The sequence below is a fragment of the Xiphophorus maculatus genome, chromosome 16 (genome assembly GCF_002775205.1).
Source record: "Xiphophorus maculatus strain JP 163 A chromosome 16, X_maculatus-5.0-male, whole genome shotgun sequence".
Lineage (NCBI taxonomy): Eukaryota > Metazoa > Chordata > Actinopteri > Cyprinodontiformes > Poeciliidae > Xiphophorus > Xiphophorus maculatus.
In genome coordinates, this window is record NC_036458.1 from 18,127,994 (window position 1) to 18,144,364 (window position 16,371).

Below are 16,371 nucleotides of genomic sequence, written 5' to 3' on the forward strand. Positions count from 1 at the left end.
AACAGTATTAGAAATTTCTGGAGAACAGTGGCTCCTAACCTAAACCGTAGGGTCACCGCAGTTTATTAGGTAAAATTATACAAAAGGCTAAAAGTAGCTAAAATACTAATGGTTGCATCTAGGCTTCCACTTGCATGTAGAGTTACAGTAATATATTCTATGCAATGTAAAAAAAAACTCATGTAAAACCTAAAATTTGAAAAAAGAGAGAAACGTTCCCCTATTCCCTCTGATAAAATCGGTGGGTGAATGAAGTCCATACCTTTTATGGTTCCTGATATATCAACATTTATTTGGAGGCATCATTTAGCAGGGTGACTACAAAAAACATGCCACATGCAGCACGAAAAAAACAATGTCAAAAGCTGAAATTATTCCCAGGTGTTAAACAGTAAAAAAGCTGTTAGACTGCCCAAATTCAAAATGGCCGCTGCCTTGTTTCCTCCATGACAGCCGTGAAACTGCCATGGAGTGACACTTTCATTGATTGATCAATGGCAATCAATCAATGATTGATTGCCATTGATAGGCAGGACCTAAAACATCCACTGTGAAACACAGCGGACATTTTATATTGTAATTCTCAATTCTGCCACTGGATGGAGCGGTTTCCCCCATGGGGCGAAAAATTCATAAAAAGCTGAATATTATAAAATGTATGAATGGTGAAAATAGCGCAAAGTATGCAGGAGAAGAAGCGCGGTGAAATTTACAGAGCAACCAGGAAAGTGGAATTTGATATAAAAAACATGTGTAGGGCAGTAAAGTGGAGGGACCAATGGTTCCCTGGCTCCCCCTGTTCCGGCGAAGCTGTGCAGGTCACTTCCAGTTCAGACTTGTGAGAAAAATGTATTTAGTGCCCACAGATTCTCTTTTCTTTTCATAGTGCATGCTCACTGTGTGCTATTATTACTCCTAGCAACAGTTGCCATGCTGATGACATCATTGTCAGCAGCATGACTTCTAAGGATGCCTCTGTGATGTCATAAAGGCCATCATATGACCAACTGATCGGTTAATTCTCTGGTCAGTCAACACAAAATTCATTTGGACGTTTTGGACCGATGAAGATGGCTGACCAAAGCTCAGAGAGTGACGTTTACGTGAGACCCAAGGTTTCCTTTTGGAGTAAAGTTAAGAAGACTTGCTCAAATAAAGTTCATCCTGGCCACACAACGCCAGATTATCAGAAGAGGAAATTCCTTAGCGAACTTCTGTGGAAAATCATTGAGAAAGTGGCAGATGATGCCACAACGCATCTGGTCAGAGAGACATTTTGCGAACAACATCGCAAAGCTTTGCTTTTAATTTCAAGAAAGACAGGAAAACTAAATGTGGACGTTCTTTCAGAAGTGTCAGAGGAGTTAAGTGAGAGAATTTTTCAGAGCATTACAAGAGATGCATTCCACTTCGCTTCTGAACTTAATTTGATCGCGCTACTCGATTACCCAGAAGGACACAAATTTATGGCGGAAAAATTCAAACACCACCTGGAGAATCCTGTTCCTCCAAAGGAAATGTTTTCATCGACAAAGCGAAAGATCAGAAAGACATTTTTTCCCAGTGAAGACTTGTATTCTGCTGAAAACTGTCTGAGTGAGGATTATACTCAGGCAGGCATGGATCCAGAACGATTTTTGAGGGACGCGAATGAGCTGGGTTTCAAACGGGGAACCGAAGAAGAAAGGAGACATATGGTATATTTAATTCTTTGGCGGATAATTTATAAGACGAGCTACAGGTCTACCTATGGGGCTTACAAAAGGAAGGACACCGAGCCTGTCCACAGAAGGCTTGCCCCTAGACTCTGGGAAGAGGTAAAGGATATAGATTTTGTCATTTTTGAGGATATGGAAAGAAAAATCTGCAATGACATCGTTCAACTTCTCAGCGGCAATGACGATGTAGTTAAAGAAATGCTGTTTAAAATGATAAAAAGTGACAACCCTATAGTTATTTACAAACTTGTACAGTGTTTCAGAACCACCCTGGCAACTCCTAGAAAAGTTCATTTTCAGCAAGACTACCTCAGAAAGACTTGGAAATGGATTCAACATGCTGTCTGCTGTGGAGACGATTCGGACGATGTTCAGACACAAGAACCCTTTTACAGAGGACCAGACGTAGAGCCAACCTCAGTGTTGGGACCGGCCTCAGAGTCAGGACCGGCCTCAGAGTCAGGACCTGCCTCAGAGTCAGGACCGGCCTCAGAGTCAGGACTGGACACCGAGTCTGGACCGACCTCAGTGTCAGGACCTGCCTCAGAGTCAGGACCGGCCTCAGAGTCAGGACCGGACTCCGAGTCTGGACCGGACTACGAGTCAGGACCTGCCTCAGTGTCAGGACCGGATTCCGAGTCCGGACCGACCTCAGAGTCAGGGCCTGCCTCCGAGTCCGGACCGACCTCAGAGTCAGGACCGACCTCAGAGTCAGGGCCTGCCTCCGAGTCCGGACCGGCCTCAGAGTCAGGACCGGCCTCAGAGTCAGGACCGGCCTCAGAGTCAGGACCGACCTCAGAGTCAGGACCGACCTCAGAGTCAGGACCGGCCTCCGAGTCAGGACCGGCCTCCGAGTCAGGACCGACCACTGAGTCAGGACCGACCACTGAGTCAGGAACTGCCTCAGAGTCAGGACCGACCACTGAGTCGGGACCGGCCTCAGAGTCAGTACCGACCACTGAGTCAGGACCGGCCTCAGAGTCAGGACCGGCCTCAGAGTCAGGACCGACCACTGAGTCGGGACCGGCCTCAGAGTCAGTACCGACCTCCGAGACAGGACCGACCTCAGAGTCTGGACCTGCCTCAGTGTCAGGACCGGACTCCGAGTCCGGACCGACCTCAGAGTCAGGGCCTGCCTCAGAGTCAGGACCGACCTCAGAGTCAGGACTGGCCTCAGAGTCAGGACCGACCACTGAGTCAGTTCCGACCTCTGAGTCGGGATCTGCCTCAGAGTCAGGACCGACCTCAGAGTCCGGACCTGCCTCAGAGTCGGGACCTGCCACCGAGTCGGGACCGGCTTCCGAGTCTGGAACAAGCTCCGAGTCAGGACCTGCCCCTGAGTCGAGACCTGCCTCAGAGTCGGGACCTGCCACCGAGTCGGGACCGGCTTCCGAGTCCGGAACAAGCTCCGAATCAGGACCTGCCCCTGAGTCGGGACCTGCCTCTGATTCGGGACCAGTCTCTGAGTCAGGACCTGCCCCTGACTCGTAACCATCCTCTGAGTCGGGACCTGTATCTGAATCCCTCTGTGTCTGGAACACATCTGACAAGGATCCGACAGAGACACAGGGTACACTAAATACACCAGAGTTTATCAGGGATCAAGACACTCCTGGGAACAATCAAATGGAGGACAGGACAGCACAGCGACTCATAGACACAGAAACTCAATATAAACACACAACTCAAGAACTCAAATCACGACAGTACCCCCCCCTCAAGGGTGGCTACAAGATGCCCAAAACAAATCTGAAACAGAAAACACAACAAGGGTGGGTGGAGGGGCGCTGGACAAGGGGGGAGGGGGGGATCCAAAAATCAACACAAATTTTGGATCCGGAACACAAAAACAGAAAGCAACCCAACAGTGTGGGCAGAGACGCAGGAGGCGGGCCGTCGTAGGATGTCCGGCAGCCGTCCGCTGCGCTGAGGCCGGTCGCTCGGAGGCAGTGGAGAGGAGTCTCTGGTGGCGCCCGGAGGCAGCGGAGAGGAGTCTCTGGTGCCGCCCGGAGGCAGCGGAGAGGAGTCCCTGGTGCCGCTCGGAGGCGGCGGCGAGGAGTCTCTGGTGCCAGACGGAGGCAGCACGGAGGAGTCTCTGGTGCCGCCCGGAGGCGGCAATGAGGAGTCTCCGGTGCCGCAAGGAAGCAGCAGAGAGGAGTCTCTGGTGCTGCCCGGTGGCGGCGGTGAGGAGTGTCTGGTGCCAGACAGAGGCGGCGGCGAGGAGTCTCTGGTGCTGCCCAGATGCGGGGACTCGGGAGGAGCAACCACAGGCGAGGATTCGGGAGGAGCTCTAGGGGAAGACTCAGAGGGATCACTGGGACTTCTAGGGGATGACGAGGGAACACGGGGACCACTAGGGGGAAGAAACTCGGGAGAAACACTAAGAACACTAGAAGGAGACAAGTCAACACTTCGGGGAAACAAAGGATCACTAGACGGCGACGAAGGAACACTGGGAGCACTAGGGACTCAGAGGAAGTACTAGGGGACGACGAAGGAACACAGGGACCACTAGGGGACAAGGGAACACTCGGGTGCGACTGCGAGAGGCGTGGCTGGTCCTGGAGACGACGGAGCTGGGGACGGATGTGGCACCGGTCCCGGAGGTGCAGGAGGCGCGGACGCTGGCGCAGATCCAACGGATTGTTTCCTCTGATCTATCTATCTATATAGATACATATATCTACAGTTCTGTAGATATCTGTAAATATATATATATATCTATATAGAGCTATCTATCTATCTATCTAACTGTCTGTCTGTCTATCTATCTAGATATATGGTGAACAATTTACATAAATTGTTCTTAAAAAGCCATATATGTAAAAGCCATACATATATATATATAAACATATATAGAAATAAACAAATATATATATTTATATATATAAATCTATCTATCTAGATAGATAGATAGATAGACTATACTATATATCTACTATATATCTAGATATATGGTGAATGTTTACATAAATAGTAAATTGTTCTTAAAAAGCCATATATTAATCTATATAAATATATCTATCTATCAATCTATCTATCTGTCTATCTATATGGTGAACAATTTACATTAATTGTAAATTGTTCTTAAAAAGCCATACATAAAATAAATATACATACATATATACTGTATATATATATATATATAAATCTATCTATTGATAGATCTATCTATCTATATGGTGAACAATTTACATACATTGTAAATTGTTCTTAAAAAGCCATACATATATATATATATATATATATATATATATATACAGTACGGCTGGCTGGATAGCTCAATAGATAAGGCATCGGTATATCACCCGAGAGGGCGGGGTTCGAATCCAGTCTGGGTCCTTAGGCAAGACCCTTCAAGCTACTGCCTACCTCATACCATGAGAGACACAAAAATGCATAACATGCCGGCTCAGACGTAGGTCTCAGGTCTGCGTCAGGTGTTGGGGAACCAGACAAATGGGCAAATGGGCCATGACAAATGGGCTACTGGAACAAGACGGAAATGGGCGAGAGATGAAAATGTAGATCTGTTGGAATGCTACTACTCAAGTAACCCTAATCAGAGAGGTTACATTCAAAGACTGGTGAAGGTGACTGGTGACATCCCCAGTCAACACTAAGCGCTAAACAACTAGTAGCTCAGTGTTCCAACATCCGCAAACGGCAACTGCTATCACAACTTGAGATTGACGAGATACAACACAAATGCTACGGCAAAAAGGAGGAACCTGGATGTCAGAACTGTTACACGGCCCCATTGAGCGAATCAGAGCTGAACCTGAGAGAGAGAGAAAATCATGACCCGAATGACAACCAGACCTCCTCGGCGCCAATTACAACGGCTGAGTGAAGTACCATCAGAGATCATTGAGAATGTGAATGCAGCATTGAGAAACCAATGAGCTGATCTACAACTCAGCATCAGTGATCCTTGAGACACTTGGCTATAAGAGCAGCCATGAGACCCAATACCCACCATGGAAAAGACGGTTAGAGGCTAAAATCAAGGTATCAAGGAGGGAAGTGAGCCAACTGTCACAGCCAGATTAAACCTGAATAGCATTGCTTCCCCTTAACACAGCATGCTAACGCTCAGACATGGTGGTGGAAGCATCATGCTGTGGGGATGCTTTTTATTCAGCTGGGACAAAGAAGTTGCAGCATTGATAACTTAAGCAGCCAAGAAACCCACGGTAACTCTGGAGGGGCTTCAGTTGACACGACAACTATTGGTTGTGCCAATACTTGGTGTTCAGCATCATGGTGTGGAGACACTCACACCACATTTTTCAGAAATTTATTCTCAAGAAAAAAAAAGTGTCCTAATTACATCCAATTAGGATGTAATTAGAGCACTAATTACATCCTAATTGTAATCAATTACATTAATTACAATTAATGTAATTGACAAAATGTTTCTCTGCTGCTAACTCCACATCCTCTGAGTGTAGCCACCGCTGAAATAATGACAGAAACAGGCAGCCCAAAAGCGATTTTTGTCTTTTATTGGCGTGATGGTCAGACTGCAGTCCAGGTAACAGACAGTGACACACATCTCTGTACACAGCGAGTTTACACTGAAGAGACCATACAGCTTCAGAACAGGAGAAAACAACTTAGAAACATGTTAAAGGGCTGGCCCGCTACAAAAACCATCACCGCTTCGTCAGTCAATGAGAATCCTTGTATTATTTATAGATTTATTTTAAAGGGGAGGGGCTGTAGGGACGGGTGTATTGTAAAATCCATGCAATGTATTGTTCTGGTACCACGGATGGCGCCAGCTGAACTACATCTAACAGCCTTTTCATCACTTCAGCTTCACAAAACAACAGAACGATGGCGTAAAACATCAACGTCGGCCCTGTTTAACGAGTTCCCCACAAAGTATTTGCAAAAAGGAGTGCAGTCTACGTAATAAATAACTCTTATTGATAATATTTTCTTATTTTCAGGAGCACAGGACAAACCGGACCCCGGACAGCAACACACAAGAGTTCCATTTACTTCATGAACATACTGAGGTTTTATTTTTTTTTTTTAGACTTTATTTCGATTTTTTTTTTTTTCACAATCAACCAATACCACAATAGTGTACATAGAGCAGAGCACAAAACACAGAGAATGCTTGTATCAATTATTATTATTAGAATTATTAATAATCATCATCATCTACCACACTGACTGAATAAGAGACTGAAGCACTGAGAACAATAAAATAATCCTGACTTGACAGCAACCAAAATTCATTACATTAACCCAAAAATGACTTAAATCAAAAACAATTATGCTTTTTTTTCCCTCTCCCTCTTAAGTAATATCATTATGATCATTTCCCACCACAAGTAATAAGTGAATTTCTCTTGGGAGTGATCAGAAAGATAAATGTGTGTAAATGCATTCACCTCACTTTTTAAAGTTTAAATTCATTGAATAGGGCCAAACGCACCAGGCGGCCGGTCGCTGTAAACACGGTGGGAGTCAAGTCAGACAACCACTAGGGGGAGTAGTCGGGTTCAGATGTGCAACACAAATGAGCTGTCCACATGATCAGACGTTTGTTTTGATTCCGTGCATTGTTTGATAAATAGTTTTTCCTCATCGGAATTTAGAAATTAAAAATAAATGAAAAGTGATTTATTACTTTTATGAAAACATAAAATATTAAACTGAAGCCCAAGCTGGGGTTTTTTTTTTTTTTTAAATCCAAAATGGACATTTAAATTAGTTTGAGTTTTTTTCACTCGGCTTTCATTTCTAGCTGCCTGCTGATGTTCCCTGTTGCAGAAGTATCAGCAACCTGAAACTGTTTTACACAATTTAACACTCATTCAGCTATCTGTGTAAATTACATGAGTGATCACCAGGATCACAGTGATGGGAAAAACACTGAGCGAAGAGCCAAGAGTTTTGGTTTTTGGGGAGTTGGGGCATATTTTTTTAACTCTACTGCCTGCTGGCAAAGCGCTGCAAAATGCCTCGGAGCCAACTTAAAAATGACTTAATTTTCTATATTTAATGAACTCTATACAAAAAGTTTAAGTGTTATTAAGTCCAACTTGCCAAGCTGACTTTTGAGAAAATATTAGTGTTAGAATATAGTTGAGCTTAAAGTTACACCTTGCATTGTAAGCCCACTGTTAAAAAAATTATAATAATAAATAGTTGAAATAACCGATTAGATGAGACTTCTGAGAAAAGCCTTCACATTTGGTGCTGCTTATTGAAAACAAACAAACCTCTCGACTTCATGCTTTGGACTTCGGATAACTTCAGTACAATTTAGGATGAATTATAAACAATCCAAGTTAGAGCAAAACTAAAACTGTCACAAAAACATGCGGAGGAAAAAAAAAAAGGTTTATGTGGCAAAAACTCACACATCAGTTATTCTAATCCTGCATGCTAATCTCTGTGTGCACGCGCTCAGTTGCTCTCATGTGAACCCCTCATTACAATGACAATGACAATGACAGATCGACAAATGGCAAGTGTGTGCGTGTGTGTGTGTGTGTGTGTGTGTGTGTGTGTGTGTGTGTGTGTGTGTGTGTGTGTGTGTGTGTGAACCACAGCACAGAAGTGGTGGTACTATATACATCGGAGCAAACGGTGACCCACATCCTCCCGACATCAATCCATGTCACAATTAACCCACTCAGATCTAAACGCGGGATTGGAGGATTGACGGATCAGACATCAACTTTAGATTCATTCTTCTTTCTTTTGTCTGAGACTTGACCCGACATTAATAAAAGCTCACCTGTATTCTAAAGAAAATGCTATGAACACTAACAGAGCAATAGCAACACAGGACAGTTTGGCAGCTTTAAAAAAATAAATGGAAACATAAAAGGACCCAATTTCTCCTACACACCTCGTCTTACACTCGTACAATAGGATGCTGTCTCAGATTACACACCTCGTTTGCATTCTCATCCACTGCGGATGGATTATGAGACTTTTTGCTCACATACTCTGAAGGCAGAAACTGACACAAAAGTTGCTTCAACAAAATGTCTCTTCTTGGGTCTTCTTTTCTTCATCCATGTTGTTGCAGCTTTTGGTTTTTCCTTCAACATATAGCATATGTGTAGGCCTTTCACATTTGGACAGCTGTGTGTACCAACTAGAAATGTCAGATGTTTATAGTTTTATCGTTTCTTCACTGTATGTAAAAACGAGAACAAAATCAATGAATATTAAATTGATGAAAATGATTAAAATGAGCACTTAACCAGAAATGTCAATAAGAAATAATTCAAAGTAGATAATGTTGTGGTCATCCAAAGCACAATACATCACAAAGTAAAATTAATTTATAATTGGTTCATTAATTATCTGTATAATAAGAGGTGAATGCAAAACAAACGAACAAAAAAACTTGAGGGTTCCCCTAAAGAAAATTCTGCCCATGGCCTAATTCAGATTTTGCTCGGCTCTGCAGAAAAGTAAAACACTGCGTTTATGAATTGAGTTATCGTTGTAATCAAACTTAACTGCCTACATGAATGAAATAAAGTCTCACAATTCATCTACAGGGATAAAGCAGAGAAGAAATATTCTCCGTTGCGATGCTATTTTCATCTCTGAGGATTCCTAGAAAGACCCTAATTCTGGGAATGATCATTTCAATTTTGACAGCTGCTCATTTGTTATGCATGTTTGTATTAGAAACGTTCCAGGGTAAGGAGTTTACAGGAATTTCAGAAGTATGTTATTTGAGGCAGAACCTAAAGTTGACCTGCCTTGACTATGACCTCTCTACCTCCAGTACAGTACAGTGTGTGCCTACCCTACAGTACATAAGAATGCGAGATATTGCACTCGGTCTCAAAACATTGCCGTCGTGTACAGCATGAGGAAAACCAACTAAACTAAGTCACTTTCCGAACAATATGGCACTTAGTTGATCTCTACATCTGGAAACGTACAGATTCAGTGCAGATGATCACCAGCTGGGAGCTCAGGAGGAGTTGTCAGTGCAGCTTTAAAAAAAGATAGAAAAAGAAAGAAAACAAGAGCATTCCCTTTTTTTTGCAAGAAAAGGGGACACCTGAACGAATGAAAGCAACAAGATCAAGGTGCTGCAAGAGAGCGCCTTTAAAACGGCTTTGTTGTGGTGGAACTTGTTCAGCACTTCATCTCTTTCTTTGACAAAATGGTGTTGGAAACACTTTACTCGCGACCCGCTTCTGTTTTCCCTCCTCTGGTTTTGATTTCGATTTATCTGCGTTGATGCAGGAGGAATGTCCTTTCTGCAGGTCTAGAAAAAAGGCAGATAAAGCTGGAATGTTCAGGAGGGGGCAGGAAACGAGAGGAGGAAACAAAGAAGCAGACGCCTGACTATTTTCTTTCTTTTTTTTTTTTTTTTTGCTTTTTCTAACAGCGACTGAAAACTGTGCCCCGGATCAACTCATAAACAGCTTCACTTGAAACAGAAATCACAGAAAGCTATTTCCTCTCATCTGCAATTCTTCCACCGTCACGTCCGTCTGTCCTAGTAAATGGGAACCTGGTATGTGGGGGTCGTGTTGTTCTCGGTGAAGGGCGGGCTCTGGTAGGCTTCTGTGGTCTCGGCCGGGACGCCGCCTGGCGAACTGGACGGGTACGGCTGGGTGGGCGCGGCGCCGTCCATGTGCTCAGTGGTAAACAGGGTCATGTCTGTACCCAGAAGATACTTCTGGACTGCACGCACTGTTAGGCCAGCCTGCAAAGGGCAGCGGAGGGGGCAGGGACATTACAGTAAAGTAAATTATTCAAGATGCTGCACAGTCAGAGTGAGCTCATCAAAATCAATAGCCAGGATTTCATCCACATAAGAAAATCCATTAAAGACGACTGGCTTGGCTAAATCATGTCGAATATGAAATATAAACAAACTGGTGTCTTCCTTGCAGTTTCTTTGAAATAATATGTCTTATTAAGAAATGATAAGTATTACTGTCTTGTCGTACCCAAGCATGGGCCTTGAACAGGCGCTTAAGCTAAGCTAAGACAACTTAGCTTTAGCTAGCTAGTCATCTTAGGCAAGAAAACAAGTTAGCTTAGTGTTTAAGCTAAGCTGATTTAGCTTTGCTTAAATTAATTTCATCTGGGTTCTGTCCAAAATCCACGCAATAACTCAAAAACTGTCAGCATAGAGAAACATGGTCCTAGTACTTAAAGTCACTCACATACTAAAGAAAAAAAAGTTTAGCATTTTGGTTTAATTTACTAGCACAGCCAATGCTAATCAGTTAGCTTTAGCCTGGCTGCTAACCGGAAGATTGTCTGTTTGCAGTAGAGATTGAGATGTCTGAACTTTTTTTTGTACCCTGCCAGGGGGTCTTTTTTTGTGGGCTCTAGTGTCCCTTATTATTTGGAAGCAGGCTGACAGGAAATGGGGAAGAAGAGGCGGGAAGAAATGCGGCAAATGTTGCCGGGTCCAGGAGTTGAACCAGCGACGGCCACATCGTCGAGGACTCAAGGCCTCCAAACATGGGTCGCGCTATTCCCTGCGCCACCACGGCATGCCCAGATGTCTGAACGTTTTAGCAAAATTATCTACCTTGACCACAAAAACATAGATTTTCGTTTTTTATTAAAAAGAATTTTAAAAATCAAAAGCATGCTTATTGATGATATTTGTTTTTGTTTTAAATAATAAGCTACATAAGCATTAAACCAGCTGATGTCAGAATCACTGTTTTCAAACAGTGGGACGTCGGGTATAAAAAGACGTCCTGCTTTATTTCAAGAGCACCGCTCTGATTTGCAAATCCTGACTGCCAAACGTTCCCAACCGACACCCCAGAGGGTAGGCTGATCTGGAAACAGGAAATGACTAAAATTCCTCAAAGCTGATGTGCAAGACTGATTAAAACCCACTAGAAACATTTTTGATTAATTTCTGGTGCTCAAGCAAGTCGAAGTTGCTATGAAAGTTGCTCTCATTTCACTGTTGTTACACGTTAAGTGTACTGAGTAGAGTTGCTTTTAATGTTGGCTGAGGCAGAAACTGATCCATAACTTGGAGGAAGTAGTCCACCATTTTCCAATTGATTTTTAAAAATCCAGCAGGACCACATCATCTGCAAAAAGCCAAACCAGGCATCATCCTTTCCAAGACTTCACCTTGAGATCTTGTCAATCAACACCACTAATAGAATCAGTGAAAAGGAGCAGCACCTGTTGGCGAACACTTTCGATTTTGTGCTGAGCAAATGGACACGGCTCTTGCTTTGGTTGTACAAGGACTTGAAGACGTGATAAAGGTCAGGAAACAGTCAGCACTGCTCCAAACCCTGTTTATAGAGCCAATTTGATCAATTTCAAAACCATTTTTTGGCATTTTCTTCTGGTGTGTGCGTGGTTTCATAGCCTTACCCATGTGATTATGGAGAAGAAGGAGAAGGCGATTGCTGCCCGTGCTGCATCTGCTCCCTGGTTGAGAGGCAGATCATCGACTTTGGTCCGAGACCACTGATTGGCTAGGAAGCAGAAACTTACAAAGTACAGAAAGGTCCAAACACCTACAGGAAACCAGCAGAACAAAGAAATGTTATTTCCAAGGAAACTCGTTTGATGCTCCTGACAGGAGTGACCTGTGGTCTATTATTTCTCATTTCCCACTTCCTTGAAGTGAGAATAAATATTTTAGGAATTAAAAAAGCTCTCATTTCTCTAACGGATGCAACCAGATTACAGTTTAATTTCTCCAAATGTATTGTTTTACATGATGTTTCAGCATTAGTAAGGTTTCATAAATTCTCATTGAATTTGTATAATGCTCACCTCTGTTTTCAGAGAAAAGCAACACCTATTACTGTCTTTTACACTGACTTAGGAGGGATTAATATCTCTTGAAATCTTTTTTATTTAGTTGCACTACAGCTGCAAACATAAACGTGTCAGGATCTGTGTTTTCTGTGTTCATTTAGAGTTTTTTGTGTCCTTGAGTCTCTTCGTTGTCCTGTCCTCCCCTTGATTGTTCCCAGGTGTGTCTCGTTCTGTCATTACCCTCCCATGTATTTAACTCCACCTGTGTGCCTTGTTCCTCGTCGGGTCCTCCTCAATGTCTAGTCTATTCGTGGTCAGTGTGTCGATGTGCCTGCTGCTCGTTGTTTGGACTGTGTTCCCGTCATTAAATACACCATTTACCTTACCTGGGTCTGCTGCGTCTGCCTCACCAACCCTCACCACACCGATTCATGACAAAATGTTTATTCTTCTGACCTTATGTAACAAAACGCGGTAACGTTTGTTTGTGAAACTGAAAAATTATACATGGGTTATATATATATATATATATATATGTGTGTGTGTGTGTGTGTATAAATCTCTGGGGTTATGTCTTTACTGGGTTTGCATTTTTCTGTCCATTCTTCTTTGCAAAATAACTCAACCTCAGATTGGGTGTAAAGCCTCTATGAGTATCAATTTTAATGTCTTACCACAGATTCTCAATTGGACTTCAGTCTGGACTTTGACTGGGCCATCGAAACACATGAATGTGAAGGTGAATCGCTGCCATAGTCTCAAATATTTTGCTAACTCTAACAGGTTTTCTTCTTCTATGGTTCGGGTTAGTGACCCACAACACAACGCAGAGGACGATGAATTCAAGATAATGTGCAGTATTTGTTTTCCACCCGAAATAGAGTTGCCAATGTTCAGCATGGCTTTGATCCTTCTTCCACACGTGTGTCCTGTCCCCTATATGGCTTGTGGTGAACTGTAATGTTTGATTTGACTTCTTCTCACCTGAGAAGCCAATCTCCAGCATCACAGCCTTCTTCCTGTCTTTGACCGAGCTGATGGAGGAGAACTTGTAGTCGAGAAGGAAGAAGAAGGAGCATGCCAGCAGGCCCACCAGGCCCACAAACACGCCGTAGTTGCAGGCGTCACCGTTCCTGTTGAAGACGCAGTGAAGGCGCTCACTGCCCAGGTTGACATAACCCTCGTTCACGATGGAGGCGAAGACCACCAGGGAGAATATCTGTAGGCAGGAAGAACAGGAGGTGGATGAGTTAAACATGCAAATTACATAAGAAATATCAGTATTATAGGATTAAAATTCTCTTGTTATGCTTAAAAACGTTTTTTGTTTTTTTTCAGGCACATTGAAAGCACCATGCTCTAAATGCCCCTCTTTGGCATTAGCCTAATTTCTGCTTGGGCTTTTTTTTCTTTCTTCTTCTTCTTCTCTGACTGACTGAAGATGAGGACGCTTCACTTCCTCTACAGAATTAAACTCCCCTGAATACCAAACACCGAAACAGAAGTCTGCCATCGGCTGCTGTGGCTACTGCCACCAAGTTGTTGTGTTCGTCTCACAGCGTTGAGTCAAGGCTTTTTACCATGAGGCACCTTTTTCCTCATCCAGCCTCTTCTCTTAGTTCAGAACCTAAACGCCAACATGCATCAGCTGACCAGCAGTCTTCAGCTTAATAAGGCCATGTGACACACCAACACAGAGAGAAAAATGCACTCGTACCGAGGGGGTCTGGGTCATATGATGAAGAAAGGACACACAATGGGATAATGTCGGGCCCACATTCTAACCTAATCACATGAGCGGACGTAATCTGAGCAGATAGACGCGCAGGAGCTCTGGGTGAATCAGTGGGATGAAGCGACGTTTAGCGTCACCGCGATGCGTCATTGAAGTTCAAAACAGTAGTTTTCTCAAGTTTCCTGTCCTTTCCACTTAAATATTATCTTCTTTTTTTTTTAGAAAAGCTTTCACATATTTCAAAAAGCAACAAAAGTGAAAATCCTGAAAAAATGAAACAGATTTATTCTGGTTTTGCTTCTTCTCTCTTTTTTTTAAGCCGCACTTGAATGCTTCAGATTTTGAAAGAAATTCTGATATTATACAAACATGACCTGAGTAAATGGAAAAAATAAATTTTTGAATGGGGATTTCTTTTATCGAGGAATTAAAAAAAAAAAACCCTACGCAAACAGACATGGAACAATGTGAAAATGTAATCCTCTTGCTAAATTATGAACTTGTCAAATTATTTTTTACTAGCCTTATCCGTTCCTGCAGAATCAAATAAAATAAAATAAATTAAAAATACTTAAACAGAACCTGTTTGACAAAATAAGCTACTATATCTCAAAAAGCAGTAAAGCTTCTGTAAAATAAAATAAAACAAAAATAATACCACAAAAAAATTGACAAAAAAATATTGTTGGCGCACTTGTTCATTTAAACCAACTATGATAAACACACAACACAAAAATCTTTGGTGGGCCCCCAAATTAAACTCTGCCCGGGGCTCCAGTCAGCCTTTTGCAGGCTCTGGATTCATTTCCATCTTGACCGATCTTCAGTATATCTGCTGAAAATATGTGTAGGTTTGCTGTGTTACAAGGATCTAAATGAAAATGTTACGGTCCATCTATAAAAACACAAACACACACATGACACTGTGTTGTCAGAAGACGTAAGATAATGAAACGTACTGCAAGCACTTCATTGTTCCACAAACCATTGCGCCGCAAAAGACGAGCTCCTTCGCGGAACCCAAACGTCAGACCACGACGCATCTCCGTGGTCCTGCGTGCGTAATGATGCTGGCGGACCAATCACAGGTGAGATGGTGAACGACAACCGTGTAGGGTAAATCAGTAAAACCATCAGCTTTAAATTACATCGCAAATAAATAAAAAAAATGGAAATAGCGTTTAACTATGAGAGAATCCAAAATAATAACATCTAGTGTGTAAGTAAGTTGGTTAATTTGATGGATAATTAACCTGAATGTCTGATTCTCTGATCCGATCTTCTGGGTGGGGGTGTGCGTGCGTGTGCGTGTGTTGTGCTGTGTTTCTAAAGCGGTGCCCGGTGAGGTGTAACCTGGAAATAACAGCACCGGGCAACAATAGGTCAGTTTGTACCCCGGAAAGCATCTGTAGAGGAAGCAGTTGTGGACGGTGTCAACCAAACAGCAGGCCTGGTAACACCCTGCACCAGATTTCTTGAACACACACACATACACACACACACACACACACACACACCCATACATGCACACACATCAATTCACCTTCATTTTTTACGTTTCTATCCGCACATCCCGCTGACCAGCTTTTTCCCACACGCGCACGAATAGCCACACTAACAGCAGGCTGAAATGCAGTACGCAAACGGAACATCTCTCACCCAGGAGAGCACTCTCAGGATGGTCTGCGGCTGCTTGGCGAACGTGATCGGGTCCACAGCGGTCCCGGTTCGGCCCGCTCCGAACGATCCCACTCCGTCCATCTTCTGTCTCTCGCTCTCTTTCTCTCCCTCTTTCTCCCTCTCTCTCGGTGTGTGCGCTCGGTGCGGCTCCACGATCACCCGGCTCCGCGGCAGGATGGATGGATGCGCTGCTGAAGGGACGGGTCCTGCGCGCTCCCAGTGGCGCGGGGACGAGCAGGAGAGAGACAGAGAGAGAGAGAGAGAGAGAGAGAGAGAGAGAGATATTAATTTGTGCTTAAATTAGTGTAGCTTTAAAAATTGTTTGACTTCTTTTTTTAAAAGTATGATTCTGTAGGGAGGTTTTGAGCAGTTAGTATATTAGTTAATATCAGTAGCACATCCAACATTTTTTGCTTGGATAAGGAGAAAGTTATCCAAGTTGGGATGTGAGGGAAGCTTTATGAGGCTTTTCATACC

General features: G+C 43.3%; 1 protein-coding gene across 1 annotated transcript; it reads right to left on the reverse strand.

Moving 5' to 3' along the window:
• Positions 1–6,206: 6,206 nt before the first annotated feature.
• On the reverse strand, positions 6,207–16,136 carry syngr3 (synaptogyrin 3). The gene is made up of 4 exons (XM_023349106.1): positions 15,874–16,136; positions 13,464–13,698; positions 12,087–12,232; positions 6,207–10,428 (listed from the first exon to the last, which is right to left on the reverse strand). The coding sequence occupies exons 1-4, from the start codon at positions 15,973–15,975 to the stop codon at positions 10,219–10,221; spliced, it is 693 nt and encodes a 230-aa protein (XP_023204874.1). The 5' UTR covers positions 15,976–16,136; the 3' UTR covers positions 6,207–10,218.
• Positions 16,137–16,371: the final 235 nt, after the last annotated feature.